The sequence below is a fragment of the Galeopterus variegatus genome, unplaced genomic scaffold (assembly GCF_000696425.1).
Source record: "Galeopterus variegatus unplaced genomic scaffold, G_variegatus-3.0.2 Scaffold80, whole genome shotgun sequence".
In the NCBI taxonomy this organism is placed as follows: Eukaryota; Metazoa; Chordata; class Mammalia; order Dermoptera; family Cynocephalidae; genus Galeopterus; species Galeopterus variegatus.
In genome coordinates this window covers 648,031-667,364 of record NW_007726191.1, presented here as the reverse complement: position 1 = coordinate 667,364, position 19,334 = coordinate 648,031, and the positions used below count along the sequence as shown (strand labels likewise).

The 19,334-nt window shown below is 54.1% G+C and overlaps 1 protein-coding gene across 1 annotated transcript in view; it reads right to left on the bottom strand.

Moving 5' to 3' along the window:
* Positions 1-2,974: 2,974 nt before the first annotated feature.
* Positions 2,975-19,334, bottom strand: part of LRRC8A (leucine rich repeat containing 8 family, member A) — a 27,603-nt gene continuing 11,243 nt past the window's right edge. Inside the window, exons 3-4 of the mRNA XM_008579433.1 lie at positions 10,867-13,031; positions 2,975-4,916 (exon numbers count right to left, since the gene is read on the bottom strand). Of these exons, the coding sequence (XP_008577655.1) occupies positions 4,641-4,916; positions 10,867-13,023 (2,433 nt within the window). The 5' untranslated portion in view covers positions 13,024-13,031 and the 3' untranslated portion in view covers positions 2,975-4,640. The remainder of the gene's footprint in view (positions 4,917-10,866; positions 13,032-19,334) is intronic.

The following is a 19,334-nucleotide window of genomic DNA, read 5'->3' as shown; positions in this document are numbered from 1 at the left end:
GCCCTGCTCCACCCCCCCCAGCTAATCCAGGATTTGACCTTTCCCATCTCCTTCATGTTTTTTTTTTTCTTTTTCTTTTTTTTTTTTTAAGATGACCAGTAAGGGGATCTTAAACCATGGCCTTGGTGTTATCAGCACCACACTCTCCCGAGTGAGCCATGGGCAGGCCCACCTTCATGGCTTTTAAAGCTCTCTCTTGGTTTCTTTCTTTTTTTTTTTTTTTAAAGATGACTGGTAAGGGGATCTTAACCCTTGACTTGGTGTTGTCAGCACCACGCTCACCCAGTGAGGTAACCGGCCATCCCTATATGGGATCCAAACCCGTGGCCTTGGTGTTATCAGCACCACACTCACCCGAGTGAGCCACGGGCCGGCCCTGGGTTTCTTTCTAGAAACTACTCCTAGCTGCTGCTTACCAGGTACCCGGAAGCTGAGCTCTGTGAGTGTGAGGCAAAGAAGCTGGCCTGGCAGGAGGACACCTGAGTCCCTCTCCAGGTGCCACCACTAGCTGTGAGTCTGATGAATGTCTGCCCCTCTTTGGGCCTCAAGTGAAGATAAAGTCCCCCAAAGCACAGGCATCAATATCTGGATTGGGTAGGATGCAGGGTGGGGCTGGGGGACGTGCATTTCAGCACTGGCCCTGAGAGGCTGTGCATCCCAAAGGTGAAGAGGTCCTGGGAGGATTGTCTGGGACCCTCCCAGCTCTATCTCCTGAAACCCTCTGGGTCCTGGGAGGACTACAGAAGAGAGGAAACTGATTGACCTGCAAACCAGATTAAGGGATATCTTTGAAAGAGGAAGGGGCAGGCCAGCCCATGGCTCACTTGGTAGAGTGCGGTGCTGAGCAAACCAGATTAAGGGATATCTTTGAAAGAGGAAGGGGCTGGGTCATCAGAATGAGGGAGAGAGATAGAGAGCTGATTCCTTTTCCCCTCCCCCAGGCCTGAGACCTCTCAAGTCAGGCTGGCCCAGCGGAGTCCAGCGGTCAGAACAGCATCTGCACACTGCCCTTCTAAGCCTGTCCTGCTGCAGCTGACAGGGCCACTCTGGCCTTCCCCGAAATGATGCTTTTTGAATGGTGAAAGGACAGAGTGTCTCGGTAGTGAGCACAGGGACACTGCTCAGCCTCAAGAGCCTTGGCCTCAAGTCAAGACGTTTTCTAGGCCACCGCACTGGGAGTTCCTGCTTTGTCCAGGCTTCTAGAGGGCCTGGGGGTAGAGGAGCCCAGACTGGGGCTGGTGGGAGAAGAAGTTCAGAGGGGTTAGTCTGGGCGAGGGGGGCAGGTGAAGACAGAACCAGGACGTATGCCCAGCTGTCCTACGCCAACAAATACACCTACTGTGTGCCAGGAACGCAGGGAGGTCCCCTTATGCTGAGCCAGCAACTCCCCTGGGACACCCCACCACAGGCTTGTAGTGGAGGCTCCAGACCTTCGGGCCTTACTTTCCCCATCTGTAATTTGGGATAACAGAAGGAGCCCTGGTGAGCAGTAAATAAGATGAATGCTTCACTGCTGATAATGAGCGTGGCACAGGGCCTGGCCCTTAGTAAGTGGCTACTAACTGGTAGTTGTTCGCTAAATGTTAGCCAGGGCTGTTCTGTGTGGAATATTGTTTATTTTTATTTTTTGAGCTTCCCTAAGTTTTCCAGATTGGTGTTATGATCAGAGAAAAGACCACCACTGTGATCTTAGGCAGAGTGGAGAGTCCTGGGGGTGGGAGGATGGGAGAGCTGGATTTCCCACTGTTCCTTCGTTCTGCTCAGCTTTGGGAAGTGGGTGGGCGGTGTTTCCATTGTTTTTTCTAAAAGCTAACCAGCTCCAGATTGAACTCTCCTGCTCCAGGCGTTGGGTGGCCCTAAGTCCGGGGTAGGGGTGGGAGTGGGGTGGGGTGTGGAGGTTGGTGGGGAGGGTACCAGACCAAACAGGAGGGGACATCCACTGTGGAGACACAAGAGGGTCTTAGAGGGGGTCACAGCCCAGATGCTCAGTCTCCCTGTCAGAAAGCCCACGATGGAGACAGAGAGGGAGGGGAGGGAGTCTTGGCTCAGGCCTGAGGTCACGTGGAGGGGTCAGAGTCCCCATGCAGGAAGGAAGGATAGATTCTGGCTTGTTCAAGAGGGGGTGTCCAATCCGCAACTGTGGCCTCATCACTAAGGCCAAAGTTAGATACAATGGCCTTTCTTCCTTACCCAGACTCCTGCTGCAGGGCCCCCACATAGGCCCCGCACAAGACTGCTTGGCCCAGGAGGAAGACAGAAGACATTTATTAGCAGCCAGGCCCTCCACTAAAAACCCCACCTACCCACAAAATCATCGTAGTTCCTTGGGGCAATCCTGCAAGTTTGCCACTACCATCCTGATTTTACAAGGGAGGAAAGAAAAGCCTCACCTCAAATATATGGCAGGACTGAAGGCAGCTGTGTCCACACCAGTACCTTCAGCAGGCCCCAGAGGGGCAGGGAGCTGAGTCAGGCCTTCCCATGGTGACTCTCTGCCCCACCTGCTCAGAACCCAGGGGACTCGCTGTTGGAATTGTAAGGACCTCTGAGAGGACAGGTGGAAATGACCACATAGATGGGAATAAGGCCACAGGAGGGAAGAGATCTGCCCAGCTTCGTGAATAGGAAACAGAGCTGGGACAACAACCCAGGGCTTCTGGCTCCCATTCCAGCACCCTCCTCTCCCAGCCCCCACCATCAAAGCTCATGAGGGCCCAAACCACAGGCAACTGGGAAGGCACAGAATGTGCTGGCTGTGGGATCCGTGGCCAGGGCCCCTCCTGGCACATCACAGGTGCTCCGTCCAGCAGCTCACCACCTCCAGGAGCTGCCTCCGACGAGCTCAGAGAGAGGAGCAGAGTTAACAATTCTGGAGGTACCCAGGAACGGTCACTCACCAAACTACTCAACAGGGCCCAGCAGGCTTCAGAGAGGTAAAGGAAGCGTTCCCCAGGACACAAAGACCTCCAAAGGCTACTTTCTGTTAGAGATTTATTTGATCGTTTAACGGAGTCTATAAGTTCAGACCCACATGTAACGGACTGCTTCATGGTTGTCAGAGGCTAGTGTACATTATTTCTGATGATTACATCCAATGACACAATGCAGGAAACACAAATGGACAGACAGATGGACATGATCATCAAGACAAGAGACGCTAAAACGTGCCTTAGTGTCCACATGATTGATCTAAGGCAGGGACCCTCTTAAGGTGGGGATCCAAGTGATGGATCTAAAGCAGGTGGCTTTCCACCAGCAGGCGCTGACTGGGCTATTGGGTATGCCAGGTACCTGGGATGGAAACTGGCTTGGAACCAAAAACTGGGAGACTGCCCTCCCAGCGGTGATCCCCTCAGGGCCAACCCCACCTCTAAGTGTCTGCTCGTCATGAAGGACCAGGTGGTGACAAGGCTGATGTAAGCAGCGGAGACTAGCAGTAGTGCTGGGCAAACGCATGACACACGAGGTGGGCAAACAGAGTCCGGGCAAAGTAGCTTCTCTTGGCTCCTTAACGCTGTGCGTGGGGCACAGGGCAGGTACAAGAAGGGAAGGAAAGGATGGAGCACCATTCACCCGGGGATTAGCCAACCCAAGTCTCCTCCCTTCTTGGCAGCTCCAGAACATTCCCTTTGGCCGACAGCCACAGAAACGAGCGTCTGCCAAGACACATGAAGAAGAAAACAAGACACGAAAAAAAACCCAAGAAACAAACAAAAAAAATCCCTGCCCCAGGAGAGGAGAGGAACAAACAGAACTGCTGGACCAAGGTCACACCAGATGCGGGAAGACATCCTGCACCCTGCACCCAGAGACAGGAAATGCAATTCAAAGTCTCGCTGCTTCGCTCAAGGGAAACCACCACCCACCCTGAGACTCCAACTCACTGGCCTGTAGTGTCTCTTTTTTTAGTTTTTTTCTTTTTAATACTCAAACCATCCATTTTCAAAGCTTAAAAAACACCTAAACTTTTGGCTTTAAAAAAAAAACCTAAAACTGCCACAAGAACTGACAAGGCAAGCCCCAGGCTTGGCCTTTCTACCTAGAGGCCTGCTCTCCCACAGGCCCCCAAAGCCCAGCGCAGCACCCCTAGGGTGACTGTCCTATAGCTGGTTTACCCTGGGCCACTCTGATCAAATCTGGGTGGGCACTAAATGCCGGTGGCATCGCTGAAGAATGGAAAGGGGAACACAGCCCACCTCTCCTTAAACACCTCCCATCTGAGCTGAACTTCCTGGGGAATGTATAAGTTATCTGGAAGGAGGAGACGGGAGGTGGAGGAAAATAAATACCAAGAGCTAAATAGGTATCCCTGGACCTCTGGCATTGCCTCAGCCTCTGGAGCAGAGATGGCCTCCAGAGGAGAGACCCCGACTGTCCAAATACTACACTCAGACGGACTAGGTCTCGGTCTCCCCTATGTGCACCTGCCCTGGGGGGCATGAGTCTCAGAGGGAGAAAAGGGGCCAGCCCCTCAGATGCTGTCCTCTCGTCCCGGCCTGGCTCACATCCGGCCCCAGGCTCCTGCCCGGCCGAGAGGCTGGACTGGTCATCCAGGAGTCCCGGGAGGAGCAGAGCCTGGCCCTCCTGGTCCGAGGACTTGTCGGTGGCACCGCTGCTGGCTGCTCTGGGCCGCCCCGTAGTCAGGCCTGCTCCTTGTCAGCCCTCCAGAGCCGCTCCTTCACCTCGGGGGGCAGCGTGTTGAACAGGTCCTCCTCCACCACCAGGCCACTGCGCTTGAGTAGCGGGCACTCGCCCAGCTCCACGGGCAGGCACTCTAGCCGGTTGCCCCGCAGCTCGATCTGCGTCAGGTTGGTCAGCTCGCCCACCCGCGAAGGCAGCGACTGCAGCACGTTGTTGCCCAGGTGCAGGGCCCGCAGCTTTCGGCACTGGAAGAGCTCTGGGGGGAGCGCCTCTATCTGGAGGGGAAGGAACAGAGGGCAAGTGAGGCGGGTGCAGCTGGAACTGGGGGGGCTCTTGGGATCTCCACCCTCCCTGCCGTAACTGCCGGCACCTTCTCTGATCCCCTCATGCTGAACCCCAGGTACAATCTGGGCCAAAGTCTGTACATTAGGTCTTGGCTCTGCTGTCACTTCCTCCAGGAAGCCTTCCCTGACCTTCCGGGGCACATGGCACCCATATCCCCCACTCACAGCATTGATCCTTCTGTCTGGTACCCCCTGGTCTGTGGGCTCTAAGAGGACAGGACTGGATCTGCCTTGTTCCCTGCTATCTCCCAGCTCCCGGCACCTTGAGAAGCATATTATCAGTGGCCAGCTACTACCACCTCCACCCACCTCAACATCCCAGGGCTCCCCAGGAGCCAGGCTGTCAGTTTGCCCGGCTTAAGAACAATTTATGAGAGCAGAAGAGCATGCTGAAAAAATTACACCCCCTTAACTCTTCCTGAGAACTGGGGAGAGTTCACGAATAGGGGTGAGAATCCCAGCTGTGTCACTTCTCCTTGCTGGGCCTCAAATTCCTCCTCTGTCAAGTCACAGGGTGAGCATGAGCACAGGGAGCCCAGTACTGGCCATTTGGAGCCCCATCTTGTGATTTTGCCAAATGTGAGGAATAGGCACCACCCATATGCAGCTCACGACAGGGCAGGCTGGCCCTGAGCACTGATACTAATAACTCACTGAACCCACAAAACTACCTGTAAGTACTCTGTAAATACTCTTCCCATTTTACAGATGGGGAAATGAGGCCCTGAAGAAGCCCAGAGGTTCAACTGGTAAGTGGTGGAGCCAGGATCTAAACCTGGTTCAACGACCCATGCCCTGCCAACCGTCCACACTGCTGGTGGGGCAAGGAGCAAGGAGTGGGGCCAGCATGGGGCCATGCCACATCTCACGGCACACAGGGAGAGCCCCATGCGTGCTGGCTTCTTCCCTGCCCTTCAGTGTGTGATCCGCTATAGACATGAGTTCTTACTGAGCCTGTCTGTCCTAAAACTACTTCCTTCAGATACGATGGGCAGGGGGTGGGAGCCAGGGACTTGGGGGGGGGCCCCCGATCCCAAGTGAAGATGATGGGGAGACCGTACAGTAACCACTCTGAGGCTGCTCCATCACTGTCCTCGTTCTGCTGCTGAGGATACTGAGGCCTGGAGAGGTGAAATGCAACTTAAGATTACCAGGTGCACAGCCAGCAAGGTTCGCGAGGATATGAGCCTTGTTTCCTCCCACTCAGAGCCTGCACTGTGTTCCCATTCTGCCGCACATGGCACTTAGTTACAGTACAGCCCTGGGAAGTTCCTTTCCCTCCCTGGGCCTCAGTTTCCCCATCTGTAAAATGCAAGTGTTGGACTAGAAATGCCTCTCAGCTCGGACATCTGTGGCTGAGGACCTTTTTGCAGACATGGACCTCAGCCTTGCAGGCTCTTGCTCTCTCTGACCATTTCTGGAGGAGAACCCCGGTTCCTGGGGAGCAACTTAGCCTTCCCAGCAGGGAAGTAAGTGTGGCCAAGGCCAGGCAGAGGCCATGCCATGGGGGACACTATGGATGATTGCAAGGAAACTCTGGACCTGTGTATCTGAAAGCACCACCGCTGTGCCCAACGGTCAGGAAAGGGGCAGGGTGGTTTCAAGGTCAGCAGGGCTCAAGGTCAGGGACATGAAGGTGAGAGCGCAGAAGACAGGAAGTGGGCTCCGCAGGTACCAGGGGCCAGAGCCTTCCCAGAGGCCCCACTCCCACCCCCAGTGACCTCCTCTGATGACAGTGGTCAGGGGCAACAGGAAGGCTCTGGCCAGTGAGTGGCAGGGCTGGGTCCACCAGAGTCAGTCTGGCTCCAGACCTCCCTCCCTGAAAACCCCCTTTCCCAGAATACCCGCTGACCCCAGTGAGCTCTCTACAGACCCATCACAGAAAAGAGGTACTTTCAGTTGCTCAGGTCCCTACCACAGCCACAACTGTCCTTTGGACCTGTCCTTCCCTCCATAAGTGTCGCTCGTACACTGAAGGCATGAAATTATTTCCCATCCCCCCAATCCCACCCTCTCCCACCTCCTCGGGGACCTCCAAGTCTCCCCCATCAGCACCAAAATAGCCTCATTTCAGTGAAATTGTCTAACTGGTATTTGAAAAGGACAATTCTCCATTGCTCATGGCTCTCTGACCTTCCCGACCAATCATGTGGAAAGATGCTCTCTCTCCTCAGTCCACCATGATCTGGCTTCTGCTCCTGTCCATCCTGGACTGCTGTCCAAAGTCATCAACCATCATTCCTAACCCACCAGACGTAAGTCCGCTGTCCTTTCACCTGACTCCCCATGCACTGTGAGCCCACATGCTCCACCCGGCCTTCCTCTTCTGCCATCCATCTGAGGGCTCCAGGCAGACCCCTGGCCCTCTCCCTTTCTTCTCTCCCTGGTGATGTATCAAGGAACCCTCTTTACCCATAAGCTCAGAGAAGATGACTTCTCAAGCTTTAGGCCAATTCAACATGGTCCCTTGGGTATCCCAGGGGCCCCAGACACCTGACATGGGACACACTCTTGCCTCTCTGAGAGCATGTGCTGCCTCCGGTGTCCTGTCTCAATGACCCTCCATCCACCCTGGAGCTGAGTGAGAACCCTCAGTCACCCAGACCACACCTCCAAGTCACATGTCCTGTGGACTCTACCTCCAAGGTCTCCTCCAAATCTGTCCATGTCTCTCCATCCCTAACAGCCACAGCCAGTTCAGGCCTCATCCCTCACCTGATGGCCTATCAAGGTCTCCTAACAGGTCTTCTGACAGCTCCTGATCTCTCATCCTGCCTCTCACACCCATGTCTCTCCATCCCTAACAGCCACAGCCAGTTCAGGCCTCATCCCTCACCTGATGGCCTATAAAGGTCTCCTAACAGGTCTTCTGACAGCTCCTGATCTCTCATCCTGCCTCTCACACCCATCCCTCACTGCAGCAAGGGCAGCCTCTCTGCACTGCAAATCAACTCATTCCTTCATCCACTCAATCAACAAGACTGGTGAACATTTGCTACTCCTCAGGCACTGAGCGAAGAGCCAAACTCCTAGTCTCAGAGCTTATGGGCTGGCAAGGGGGCCAGACGTTACACAAATGAAGAGACGAGGCTGGCCAGGTAGCTCAGCTGGTTAGACTGCGGTGCAGATAACACCAAGGTCCACAGTTCCATCCCTGGACCAGCCAGCCGCCAAAAAAAGAAAAAAAAACAATGAAGAGACCATTGAAACTGAAGTGGAGGACAGGCTCTGGAGCACACATGCTTCCGCCCTCAGGGCAAAGTCCACATTCTCTGGCAACTCTTCCCACGGCTCCTCCCCCACTGGCTCTCAGTCCTCCCGGCCAGCCTTACTGGACTCTCCCCTCCTTCTTCACCTGGCTACCTCCTCCTCGTCCTTCAGGGGCAGGTGAAATGCCCCTTCCTCCAGAAGGCCACTCCTCTACGTGCCCCAGCAGAGGTCTTGTCGCATTGTGCGCTAACTGCCTGGTTACTTGTGGGCCTTGTTCGTCCCGCGTCCCCAGCACCTCGCTCCATAGCTGGACCCTAGGAGTGCTCAAAAAACATTTGGCAAATCAGTGAACAAGTGAGTGAATAAATAAACACCTGCCTTTTTTTTTTTTTTTTTTTCCTTTTTGTCTTTTTTCGTGACCGGCAACAGGATCGCAACCCTCAGTGTTGCGCCCACCGCTCGCTCAGCCAGTAAGCGGCCGGTCTGTATGTGGGATCCGAACCCTCGGCGGGAGCACCGCCACACTCCCAAGCGGCGCACTGTAGCAGTGCGCCACCGGGCCGGCCCAACACCTGCCTTTCTAAGGTATTCATTAGTATGAGTGTAAACCTAGGAAACAGCACCCAAGGGCCTGAGCCAGGCCACACACACCTCTCCCTGTCCACCACAGTCCAAGGTGCCATCCAGCCTGAAAGTGAGGAAGGAGCGAGACTCAAGCCTACAGCATAAAAGGAGAGCCTGCCTGAGACTGGCCCAGATGAACTTTTTTCCCTATAAAGGCCTCTGGCGTTCCAGGGGGTGGAGACAGGACGTGATTAAGCAGTGTGCTAAACACGGTGTCCAGAGGGTCTGTGCTTCCTCTGGGACAGTGTGCCTGCTGCCAGCTCCTTTCCTAAGGGGTGACCTCAGCCAACAGGCATGACACAAACAGACAAGCTTGGTGCAAGGAGCTAGGGGTGGGAGCAGGATGCAAAACCAGGTTGGAGGCCGGAGGCCAGAGGTTGGCCCGCACCCTCACCCACCGGGTGGGAGAGCGCAGCACAGTAGCTGGGACAGAGCAGGCCTCACAGAGTTGAGGGATCAAAGTCTGAATCAACTCCTGGGGCAACTGGGCTTCAACACTGTGCTATGGGTATGTCATAAAGAAGGGGTTAGGTTTGTCCAGTGCTACCCGAATGTGGTTTCTCCCCAGACAACTCCAATTTTCCCATTCCGGGGGGCCTGCTGCAGATCTGCCCCTGCGAGAAACAACCTGAGATCTGAGATTTGACCCTCACCCTTGCACACTCTCATACATGTACACCAGTCATAATTTGGGGGAGGGAAACAAGGATTTGTCACAATCCCATATACCCAGAGGAGACAGCTAGTCTGCAGTAAGAGACTTGGGAAAGAAAGGAGGAAGGTTTCTAAGCCCTCAGAAGTCTGAAGGGCCTGGACCCTCCAGTCTGAGTGATGCTGGAGAGGGTGTGTCCTGTCCTGGGGTCAGAGAGGACAGGACAGGGGTGTTTCAGGGGCCACCTGTCTCTGAGGCTGCTGGAGAGAGCTCCTGTTAGGAGGACTCAACAATGTCAGTGCCAGGCGGAAGTATCATGCCCAGCACAGGGCCGACGCAGAGAAAGTGCTCAATAAACCAACAAGGGCTGTCTTGGGGCTGTGACTGTGACAGAGGCATAGAGGTGTGGTGGCTGAATCGGCGCTGCTGCCCTGTCTCCCAGGGTCCTGGCCTCAGGCTTCCACCAACACCCACCTCACTGCAAGGATCTTCACCTGAAAGTAATGCCCAGGAAGACCTGCAGGTCTCTAGGAGGGGTGGGCAGGGGGAGGTTCCCCCCAGTGGTTGCAGTTTTGATTCCACTGCGGAGGCCAGACCACAAAGCCACAGGAGTACCCTGCCCTCAACCCCACCCTGCCTGCCTCTGCCAAGGTGCCCTTGGATGGGAGGCTTCCCCAGACAGGCAAGGGACTGGGCAAGGGGGCCATCAACAATCTCAAAGGTGTCTTAAGGGCATCTCAAGGGCGTGGCCTCTCACACTGCCAGCCCACAATGGTTTGCACAATTTCCTCTCCAGAAAGGCAGGTGGTGACAAGCCAGTCTCATCTAAGCCCAACTCTGCCCTTCTCCACACCCAAATGCAGAGAAGAGAAGAGCACGAGCAACATGGGAGCTGCAGAGGCCACCTGGCTTCACCTCAGCCAGCACCGGCCACCCACACAGTTTCTGTCCCTGATGGACCCAGACTGGCCCCTTGACTCCAAATCTGGTCGGGGACAAGCTAAAGATACTGCAAGTTCCAGGCTAAGTCCTGCCTCCTGCCACCTGTCCCCAAGAGAGAACCACAGGCCTTGGACCTCCTACCCACGTACACCCCTGCCTAAGAGGAACCTGGCTTGAGGTCACCTTGGGACGGGCCCTGCCTGGCCATACTATCTCTCCTGGCAGAAGACTGCAGCATTTCATGGCACAGACAGGCTCCTGACCTCAGAAATTCTGATTCAGCAGGTCTGGGATAAGGCCTGGGAGTCTGTATCTTGAACAAGCTGCCTCCTGGGTGGTTCTAGGAACCTCAGGTGAGGACTCCAAACCCAGAAGCATTGACTGGCCCAAGACACTGGGCTTCTTGATCATCCTAACACAGGCCATATGCTAGGCTGTGGCCAGGCTACTCACCCGATTAGCCGTGACAGCTAGATTCTGGAGGTTCTGCAGGAGGCCAATGTCAGCGGGGAGGAAGGTCAGGTTGTTGTGGCTGAGGTCCAGATAGCGCAGCTTGCGGCAGTAGAAGAGCTGGGTGGGGATCTTCTCAATCTTGTTGCGGTTCAGGTAGAGGCGCTCGAGGTTGGTGAGGTTGCCGATCTGGATGGGGATGTAGGCGATGTGGTTGTACCACAGCTTAAGGCAGGTGAGGCGGTGCAGGTGCTGGAAGCTGATGATCTCCTCGATGGTCTTGAGGTTGTTGTCCTTGAGGTCGATCTCCTGCAAGTTGTGAAGGCTGAAGATAGAGTGGGGGATGCGCTCCAGGTCACAGCGGATCAGCTCCAGCTCGGTCAGGTTCACCATCTTCTTGAGGCTGTTGAGGACAATGAGTTTGGTGCCCTCGTTGTTGATGGATAGCTTCTGCAGGTGCACGCCCACGTCCGTGACCACCTGCGGCAGCTTGCTCAGGTTGCTCTTGAGCCGCAGCACCTTGAGGCGCTTAAGCTCCCGCAGCCCGTCGATGACAATGTAGCGGTTGTTCTCTGCGCTCAGGTTGCCCGTCAGGTGCAGCTCCTCCAGCGTCTTTAGGCTGTAGATCCACAGCGGGATCTCCTTGATGTCAGTGAACTTGATGTGCAGCGCCCGCAGGTTCTCACGCAGGAAGGCCAGCGCGGGGGCCTCAATCTTGGCTGCCGTGTGGTACAGCCACAGCTCCTTGAGGCCTGTGAGCTGAGCAATGCTGGGTGGGATGGTCACGTCGGGGATCAGCTCCAGCTTCAGAACCTCCAACTCAACCAGGTCAAACACGGTGTCGGGGATGCCGCTGAGCATGAACAGGTGCAGCTCCAGCTTATCCTGTGCGTTTTTAGTGAGCCGCTGCCGAAGCTTGTCCAGCGTCCACTCGTTGTTGAGGTTCAACTGCCGAAGCTTGTTCTCACTCACCTCCGACAGGAAGACGGCGAAGCGCTTGGAATACAGCGGGTCGTACTGGTCAATGAGGTGCAGCATGAAGGCAAAGTCGTTCTTGACATCAGGGATGTCGCTGTAGCTGCTCTCCTCGCGGATCGACTCAAAGGAGTACTTCTTGAGGGAGCGCCGCAGCATCCACCACAGCGTGTACATGCAGATGAGGCCGTAGAAGATGACCAGGCTGATGTAGAAGGACGCCAGGATCTTGAAGAGCGTGGCCAGAGGGTGGGCACACCGGTAGGTGCGGTAGCCTGTCAGGCTCTCGATGTCCACGGTGCAGTCCACGTCGAACTTTATGTTGTGCACGTAGTAGACGGTGTAGCAGATGATGAGGATGAACTTGATCACCTTGATGATGGTCTGCCGCATGTAGAGACGATACACAATGTCCCCCTCCTCCACATGGGTCCGAAACTTCTTCACCTTTTCAAACAAAGCCTTGGCCTGCTCCCCCTCCTTCTTGTCCAGCACACCTGTCTCCGAGCGATCCACGATGCCCTGCTCGATCCGTGACTTAGTCCGCTGCAGCATGGGCACGGTGGCCTCCACGTCCTCGCTGACTGTCGATGACTTCTTGTCCATGGAGCCATTCATCTTGCTGAAGGCCGGCTTAGGGTCACTCTCCTCTACCACTGTCTCCGACAGGGCCCTTGTAGTCCAAGGCGAGTCGAAGCACTTGAGCAGGATAGACACAAAGTGCTCCAGCTTCGAGCTGGTGCGTGGGAACTTGAACCAGAAGTTGCTGCAAGCCAGGAAGATGAGCGTGTGCAGAAGCACCAGGTAGGGGAAGTACTTGGCAAACCAGTGCAGCCGGTTCTCATAGCACACGGCATCCACGTAGTTGTACTGGTGCCGGTCCAGGTCATACTTGATGCCTGTGGGGCCTGTGTCAGGGGTCGGCAAGATTGTAGAGTTGGGGTAGGTGGGCTCTGGGCCAGGGGCTGCCCAGCTCCGGAATGAGTCGTTGCAGGAGTCCTTGGTGACCCACTTACAAGGCAGGCAGATCATCTTGTCCTGGGTGACCTGCAGTGTCCCCCCAAAGACAGCGATCATCAGCATGACAATGGAGATGTAGTCGGTGAAGACGTCCCACCACGGCTTCAGAATCCGGTATGCTGGCTGTGTGTCCGCAAAGTAGCGGAGCTCTGTCACTGGAATCATGATTCAACCTGAAAGGGACCCATAGGAGGGGGTTACCACAGGGTGGCCTGGCTTTCCCGGGACCCAGGGGCGAAGGGAAGAAGACAAGGAAAATTCCACCACTGTCCAAAATTCCACTCCACGGGGTGGCCACCAATTGGCCCCTCTGCAGAAACCATATGGTCATTTGTTGGCTGGGAAACCACCCCAGGGCAGGCGGGCAATCTCCCCCCTTAACAGACAGGAACACAGTATGCTGAGGTTGGGGCTCATGCTGACAGATAGCCAACGCACCCTCCCCACCATCCTCTCACCCCTGCCCCACACTTAAATGATTCCAACCATTTAATGATCAGATTGACACAAGAGCGGCTTGTTTAAAACTCCCCGTTCACTTGGAACCAGCCACTGTGAAGCTACAGCAGTAACCCGAAGGGATTTCTTTGAAGTATTAGGAAAGCAGAACGCAAAGAAGGCGTAACACGAACTCTTGTAAATGAGTGAAGTTTAAAAATTCTACATGTAGGGTTCGGATCCCTGTACCAGACAGCCTCCAAAAGAAAAAAACAAAACAAAACAGTCTACATGTGTGCATGCAGCTATGTGTGCACAGGATTCTGGGAGTACTCACAGAAGACTGGAAGGTCACACACAGTAGATCTAATGACAGGCTCCTGGGGAGGGAGGACAAGAGAACAAGGCTGTTCTCCACCCCAAACCAGATGACACCATCACACTGAGGCCCTACGAAAAGTCACCTCTGGTTGCATGTGTGTGTAAAGGATCAAAAAACAGCAGCAGCGGAAGGTGGTCCCCCTGCAGTGCAGTTTGGCTGGTCTTGAATAGAGCCTGGGAATCTGATTTTTAACATGAGACTCTGGCAACTCTAATGATTGGCAAAGTATGGGCAACACTGGATCAGAAGCCACATTCAGGAAATCCAGCCCGTGCCATGCAGGAAGTGTGCAACAAGATCAACGTGGGAAGGATCCTGCCCTTGGCCATTCACGAGCTCCCTGCCAAGGCAGGCTGTGCTTACAATGGTCTGTAAGACTGTAACGAGAGAAAAAAGGTACCAGATGTTCACTGGAGAACATTTGAAAAAATACAAAAAAGCATAAGGGTGAAAAAAGAAATCCCACCCAGCATTACCCACTGTTAACTTTGCATTGAGTGGTAACCTTCCAGTCCCTTCCATGCATCCTTTTTAAAAAATAAAATTGTGCTTTTACTTGACATCCTATCTTCTAACTCAGAATCTAGATTTCAAATCAAGTTTTAAATATCTGTGTCAAATAGGTCTTTTTCTTTTGAGAGAGGAACAGGTGTGCCCAGGTGATGGGACTGGACTACTTTATCTTGATTACCAATATTAGTAATGACAATGACGAACCCTTTATGAACAGGACCTCTCAGCAAATGCCAAGTTTTTCCCGTCCCATCTTTCTAGGATACGCTGGGATGGGTGGGAGGACAGGAGGAAAGTAGAGGGGGCTCTTGTGTGAGGGAGGCGGAATTGGGGCACTTAATAGAGGTGATGACAGTTGCAGCGGTTGCTGAGGGCCTGGATGTGAGCCTTTGCACAGATGGGGGAACTAAGGCTCAGGGAGGCGAAGTCACCTGCCCAACATCACTCTGCTATTGAGTACAAAGCTGAGACCAAACCCAGCAGGCCTGTCCCTCCACCACTAAGTGCAGGCCCTCACATCTGTGTGGGGCTTGCTCTCCACCTGCTGGAGGTCCCACACACAGGTGGTGCCAAGAGGAACCCGGCCCAGGAGTCCAGCTTCCCTTCCTCCTGGGTTTCCCAAAGCTCAGGTCACGGTGAGGCCAGCAGACACTACCACCCACCGGGGGCTGCTGGGGTCAGCCCTCCTGGTGAGGCCAGGACTCATGGGCCAGGGCAAACACAGGAAGGCCCAGGCCCTCTAATGACCAGCTGGCTCCACATGCCACCCACACTCCTGGACAAGAGTGGCACTCGGGGAAGGGTCTGCTGAGTCACATAGCCGCCTCCACTGAGACACCCAGACACCATCCCTGGCTTCCCAGCTCCCTGAGCCTTCAGCCAGGGCAGAGGCCCCAGGATTGGGGACTGGAAAGGAGAAGGGACCAAGATGAGAGGGCCTGAAGGCATGCAGCAGCCTGCACCAAAGAGTCCCAGGGACACTGTCAGGGCAGGGAGCCAGCCATTTGGGAGTGCGGGCAGCTTATGACCAGGCAGGATGTGGCTGTCCGCGGGGAGGGGGGCATGTCAGTTCAGTGGAGAGGTCCCCTCCTCACATGGAGGAAACTCCTCGACCCTGATATCCCCAGGCTTCCACAAATTGCCTTCCTGACTCCTGGTTCTGAGTCGGAGTGCTCACAGCTCCACTGGGCAGGTGAGGGAAACTGAGGCTTGGAGAGGTAAAACCACCTGCCCAGGGGAGGAAACAGTCTGTTCCCTTCAGGTCTGTCTGACTCCTGCCCACCCTCTTCCCATGGCCCCCCATCTCAAAGCACACCCTAAACTGTTCAGCCCTTGGCTAGGTCCTGTGGGGGCAATAAAATTGACCACGGCATGACCCCGACCACAGGGTCCTTTGCATCCAGTGTGAGCATGTGGTGCGAGTACACAGAGGTTCAGAGAGGCTGAATCCGAGCCGGTCACACAGCTAAGAAGGGCCAGGACTGGAGTCCATTGCAGGCCTGGCTCGGCTTGTGCCTAGGCCTGCCCTTATGAGGGTGGCCTGTCCCAGGGGCCACCCCCTAGCTGCACCCGTGTTTCCTCCTCACCTCTGCTGTGTGACTCTGAACAAGTTGCAGGGTGTTGTGGGGGAGAAGAGGAAAGAAGGTGCAGGTACGAACTCCAGGGCTTTAGTCCCCAGGGGTACTGGGGAAGAGGCAACCCACCCCACAACCAGGCCCCCAGTAGGAGACAGCCAGGGGGTCAGAGCAGCCTGCTGCACCCCCAGTGTGGGGCGGCTCCCCCTTCACGTGGCTCTCGCTGAGGATGAAGGAGGGATGCCAGCACTGCGGTGTGGGCTCTTGGGCAAGCTCTCACTGGCTTCACATATAAACAGCACAACAGCGCACAGGGCTGCTGGGAAGAGACCAGGGAATCCAATGCTTTGAAAGCGCTTAGCACAGAGGCAGTCGGTCTGGGTTGGTATTATCATGTCTTCAACCTCCTCATCACCTGAGCCAGGCCAGATGCTCCTTGCGGACAGGAGTCTTCTACACACAGTAGGTGCTCAATAAATTTAGAGGTTTCCCCTGAGAGCACCTGAAAAGGGACAGGGCAGGCCTCAGCCAGGAGGAGGGCTGCAGTTTCAGGTGGATGTGGGCGGGGGCGGGCCTGCAGGGCAGAGCAGGAAGCTCAAGCCCCGGGCCCTGGGCCTCTCCCTCTTCCTGCCCAACCCCAGGGCCCGGGGAGGCAGCTCAGTGACTCGAGGTGACTAAACACCCACAGTTAGAGCAGTTCCCAATGCAGAGACTGAGGGCCAAGCCCAGATCCTCACAAGAAGCCAGGAGGTGCCCATTGTTTTCATGCCCATTTTTTTCTGTTTTTTCTATATTGTGGTAAAATACACATAACATAAAATTTATCATCTTAACTGTCCAGTTCAGTGGCATTAAATACATTCACATTGTTGTGCAGCCATCGCCACCACCATCTCCAGAACTCCCTTCATCTAGTAAAACAAACTCTGTCCCCATGAAACACTCACTCCCCTTTTTCCTCCTCCCCGCAGACCCTGGCAACCACCTTTCTACTTTCTGTTTCTATGAATTTGACTTCTCTAGGGACCTCATATATGTGGGATCATACGGTATTTGTTCTTTTGTGACTGGTGTATCTCTCTCAGTGTAATGTCCTCTAGGTTCATCCACACTGTAGCATGTCATAATTTCCTTTTTTTAAAAGGCTGAATAATATTCCTTGTGCTCATTTTATAAATAAGGAAACTGAGGCTCAGAGAGAGAAGTCATTTGCCCAACTTCACACTGCCTGTAAGTGGCAGAGGCAGCCTTTGCACCCAGATTGGCAGTGGAGCCCAGACAACAGCACTTCCAAGGTGGGCCATTCAGCTGCACCAGCCCCCACCTGATAGCTCTCCTGTCCTTTCCAAGAAATCTCCCACAGCAGTGCCCTCCCTGTGCTGACCCTTCCACAGCTGGCACTGCCTCCTAGCAGGGGTGTGAAACAGCTTCTCTCCAGGGCCTCAGTTTCTCTGTTTGGAAGGGAGCAGATAATCTGTCACAGATGTGCCCACACTGTAAAAAGTGGACCAAGATACAGAGGAGCAGGTGGCCCCCGGCCTCTTTCCAGCCTGAAATCCTCCTTCCTCCTAATCTGCAGCCCACCCTCAGGTCAGACAGCAGGGCTCTGGCCCTAGAACTGCTGCCACCACACAGACATGCCTTGCTCTGACCATTCCCGCCTCTAGCCGGCAGAGAAGGAGAGATACTGTCTAGCAGTTGGAACACCTTCCCCTCTGGCACTTTGGTTTCCCCATCCATAACATGGGGACAGTGACAAATGCCCTGCCGAGCTCTCAGGACTATCATGACAATCATAGAAATGGGATTTCCCAAGCTGCCTGTGTGGGACCTCGGGCAGGTGGAGAGCTAGCCCTGCACAGCAGCGAGGATGTCAGCTTGGAGGTGGAAGGACAGGCTGGGGCCAGTCTGGGCTCTGCCACTCACTAGCAGAGTGACATTGGGCTGGTGACTTCAACCCTCTGAGCCTTAGCTCCCCCATCTGGGGAATGGGGCTAAATATAGGCCCCACCTCACAGGGCTGTTGAAAGGCGGGGGCCTGAAATACTCAACACATACCTTGTGCCAGGTTCAGGACTTGAGCCTGGGGGTGGGAGTGAACAGGAAGTGCAGAGCAAAACAGATACGGGCCTGGCACCCCCAGAGCAATCCTGACTTCAGCAGACACTGACGAGTGAATGAAAAACACATGGGAGAGTTAAGTAAGGAAACAGAAGATGGAAAACCACCCAGGGAACTCCCGGACACCTGGTGAAGAGACAGAGCTAGGTGGGCAATAAGCACATCCTGGCACGTTCAGAAGCCACTCAAATGCCACAGGGCCTTTTCAGTGGAATGAAGAAGCACTTTGTGTATTGCCATTTTGGAAAAAAATAGTAAACAAACACAATCCCATACTGATAAACCCTTAGCCAATATTTCCTGCACCATGGGAGGGAGCTCTCTCTTGGAGTGAGAATAGGAGGCAGAAATCTGAAATGGAAACTTTGATTTTTAACTAGAATGCATTATCTTTGTGATTAAAAAATAGTAGTGAATGTTAAATAAATATAGCCTTAAATAAAATAAAATAAAATAAAATAAAATAAAAAAGCGGCCCTTCAGTATGGGGATCAGGAGCTGTTTGCAGCTTTGAGGCAGTTTTAAAAGGCAATAAGGACACAGATCCAAAATAGTAGTGAATGTTAAATAAATATAGCCTTAAATAAAATAAAATAAAATAAAATAAAAAAGTGGCCCTTCAGTATGGGGATCAGGAGCTGTTTGCAGCTTTGAGGCAGTTTTAAAAGGCAATAAGGACACAGATCAGGTTCGGTCTCTGCCCCAAGAGACAGACAATTCAGAGAAGATCCTGAATAGAGGACGAAGATTAAAGGCTTTGGAATCAGGATGGCTGAGAAAAGACAAAAAGGAAGTGTGCCTTGCTGTCCTCTGGGCTGTGATCTAGCTATCTTTCCTTCTTACAGAATAGATGCATCAGTTTCCGCTGGAGACTGTGGCCCTAGAGGTCAGGGATTAACAGTGAGGTGGGAGGCTCCTGGCCACACCCAGGTAAAGCTCAGGAGGCAGGAGGCAAGAAACCACCGAAGGGCCAGCGGTCGGGGGAAGCTGGGAGCACTGCAGGACAGGGACCACTTCAGACTCATCCAGGCCCCTTGCAGAACCCGGGACACTAAACGTGTAGTGGAGGCTGCTGAACTGCACTGCACACAGGAAGGAGAGGTGAGGGGAAGGATGCGGCAGTTGTCTGGGAAAGCCTCTAGGATGAAAATTCAGTCACAGTGTTGTGTATACCCCAGGAAAACCGGGAGAAAGCCAGACACTGTGACTGGGTGACTGATTACATACTTATTAAGTGATCGGATGATGGAATGCCATGCAAACAAGAACATGGGTACAGCAAAACACAGTATGACAGGAGAAAATGCTCAAAGTATGTTAAACGCAAAAAGCAGGTAACAAGTGCTGGCTGGTTAGCTCAGTAGGTTAGAGCGTGGTGCTGCTAACACCAAGGTCCAGGATTTGATCCTTGTACCGGCCAGCCGCCAAAAAAAAAAAAAAAAAAAAAA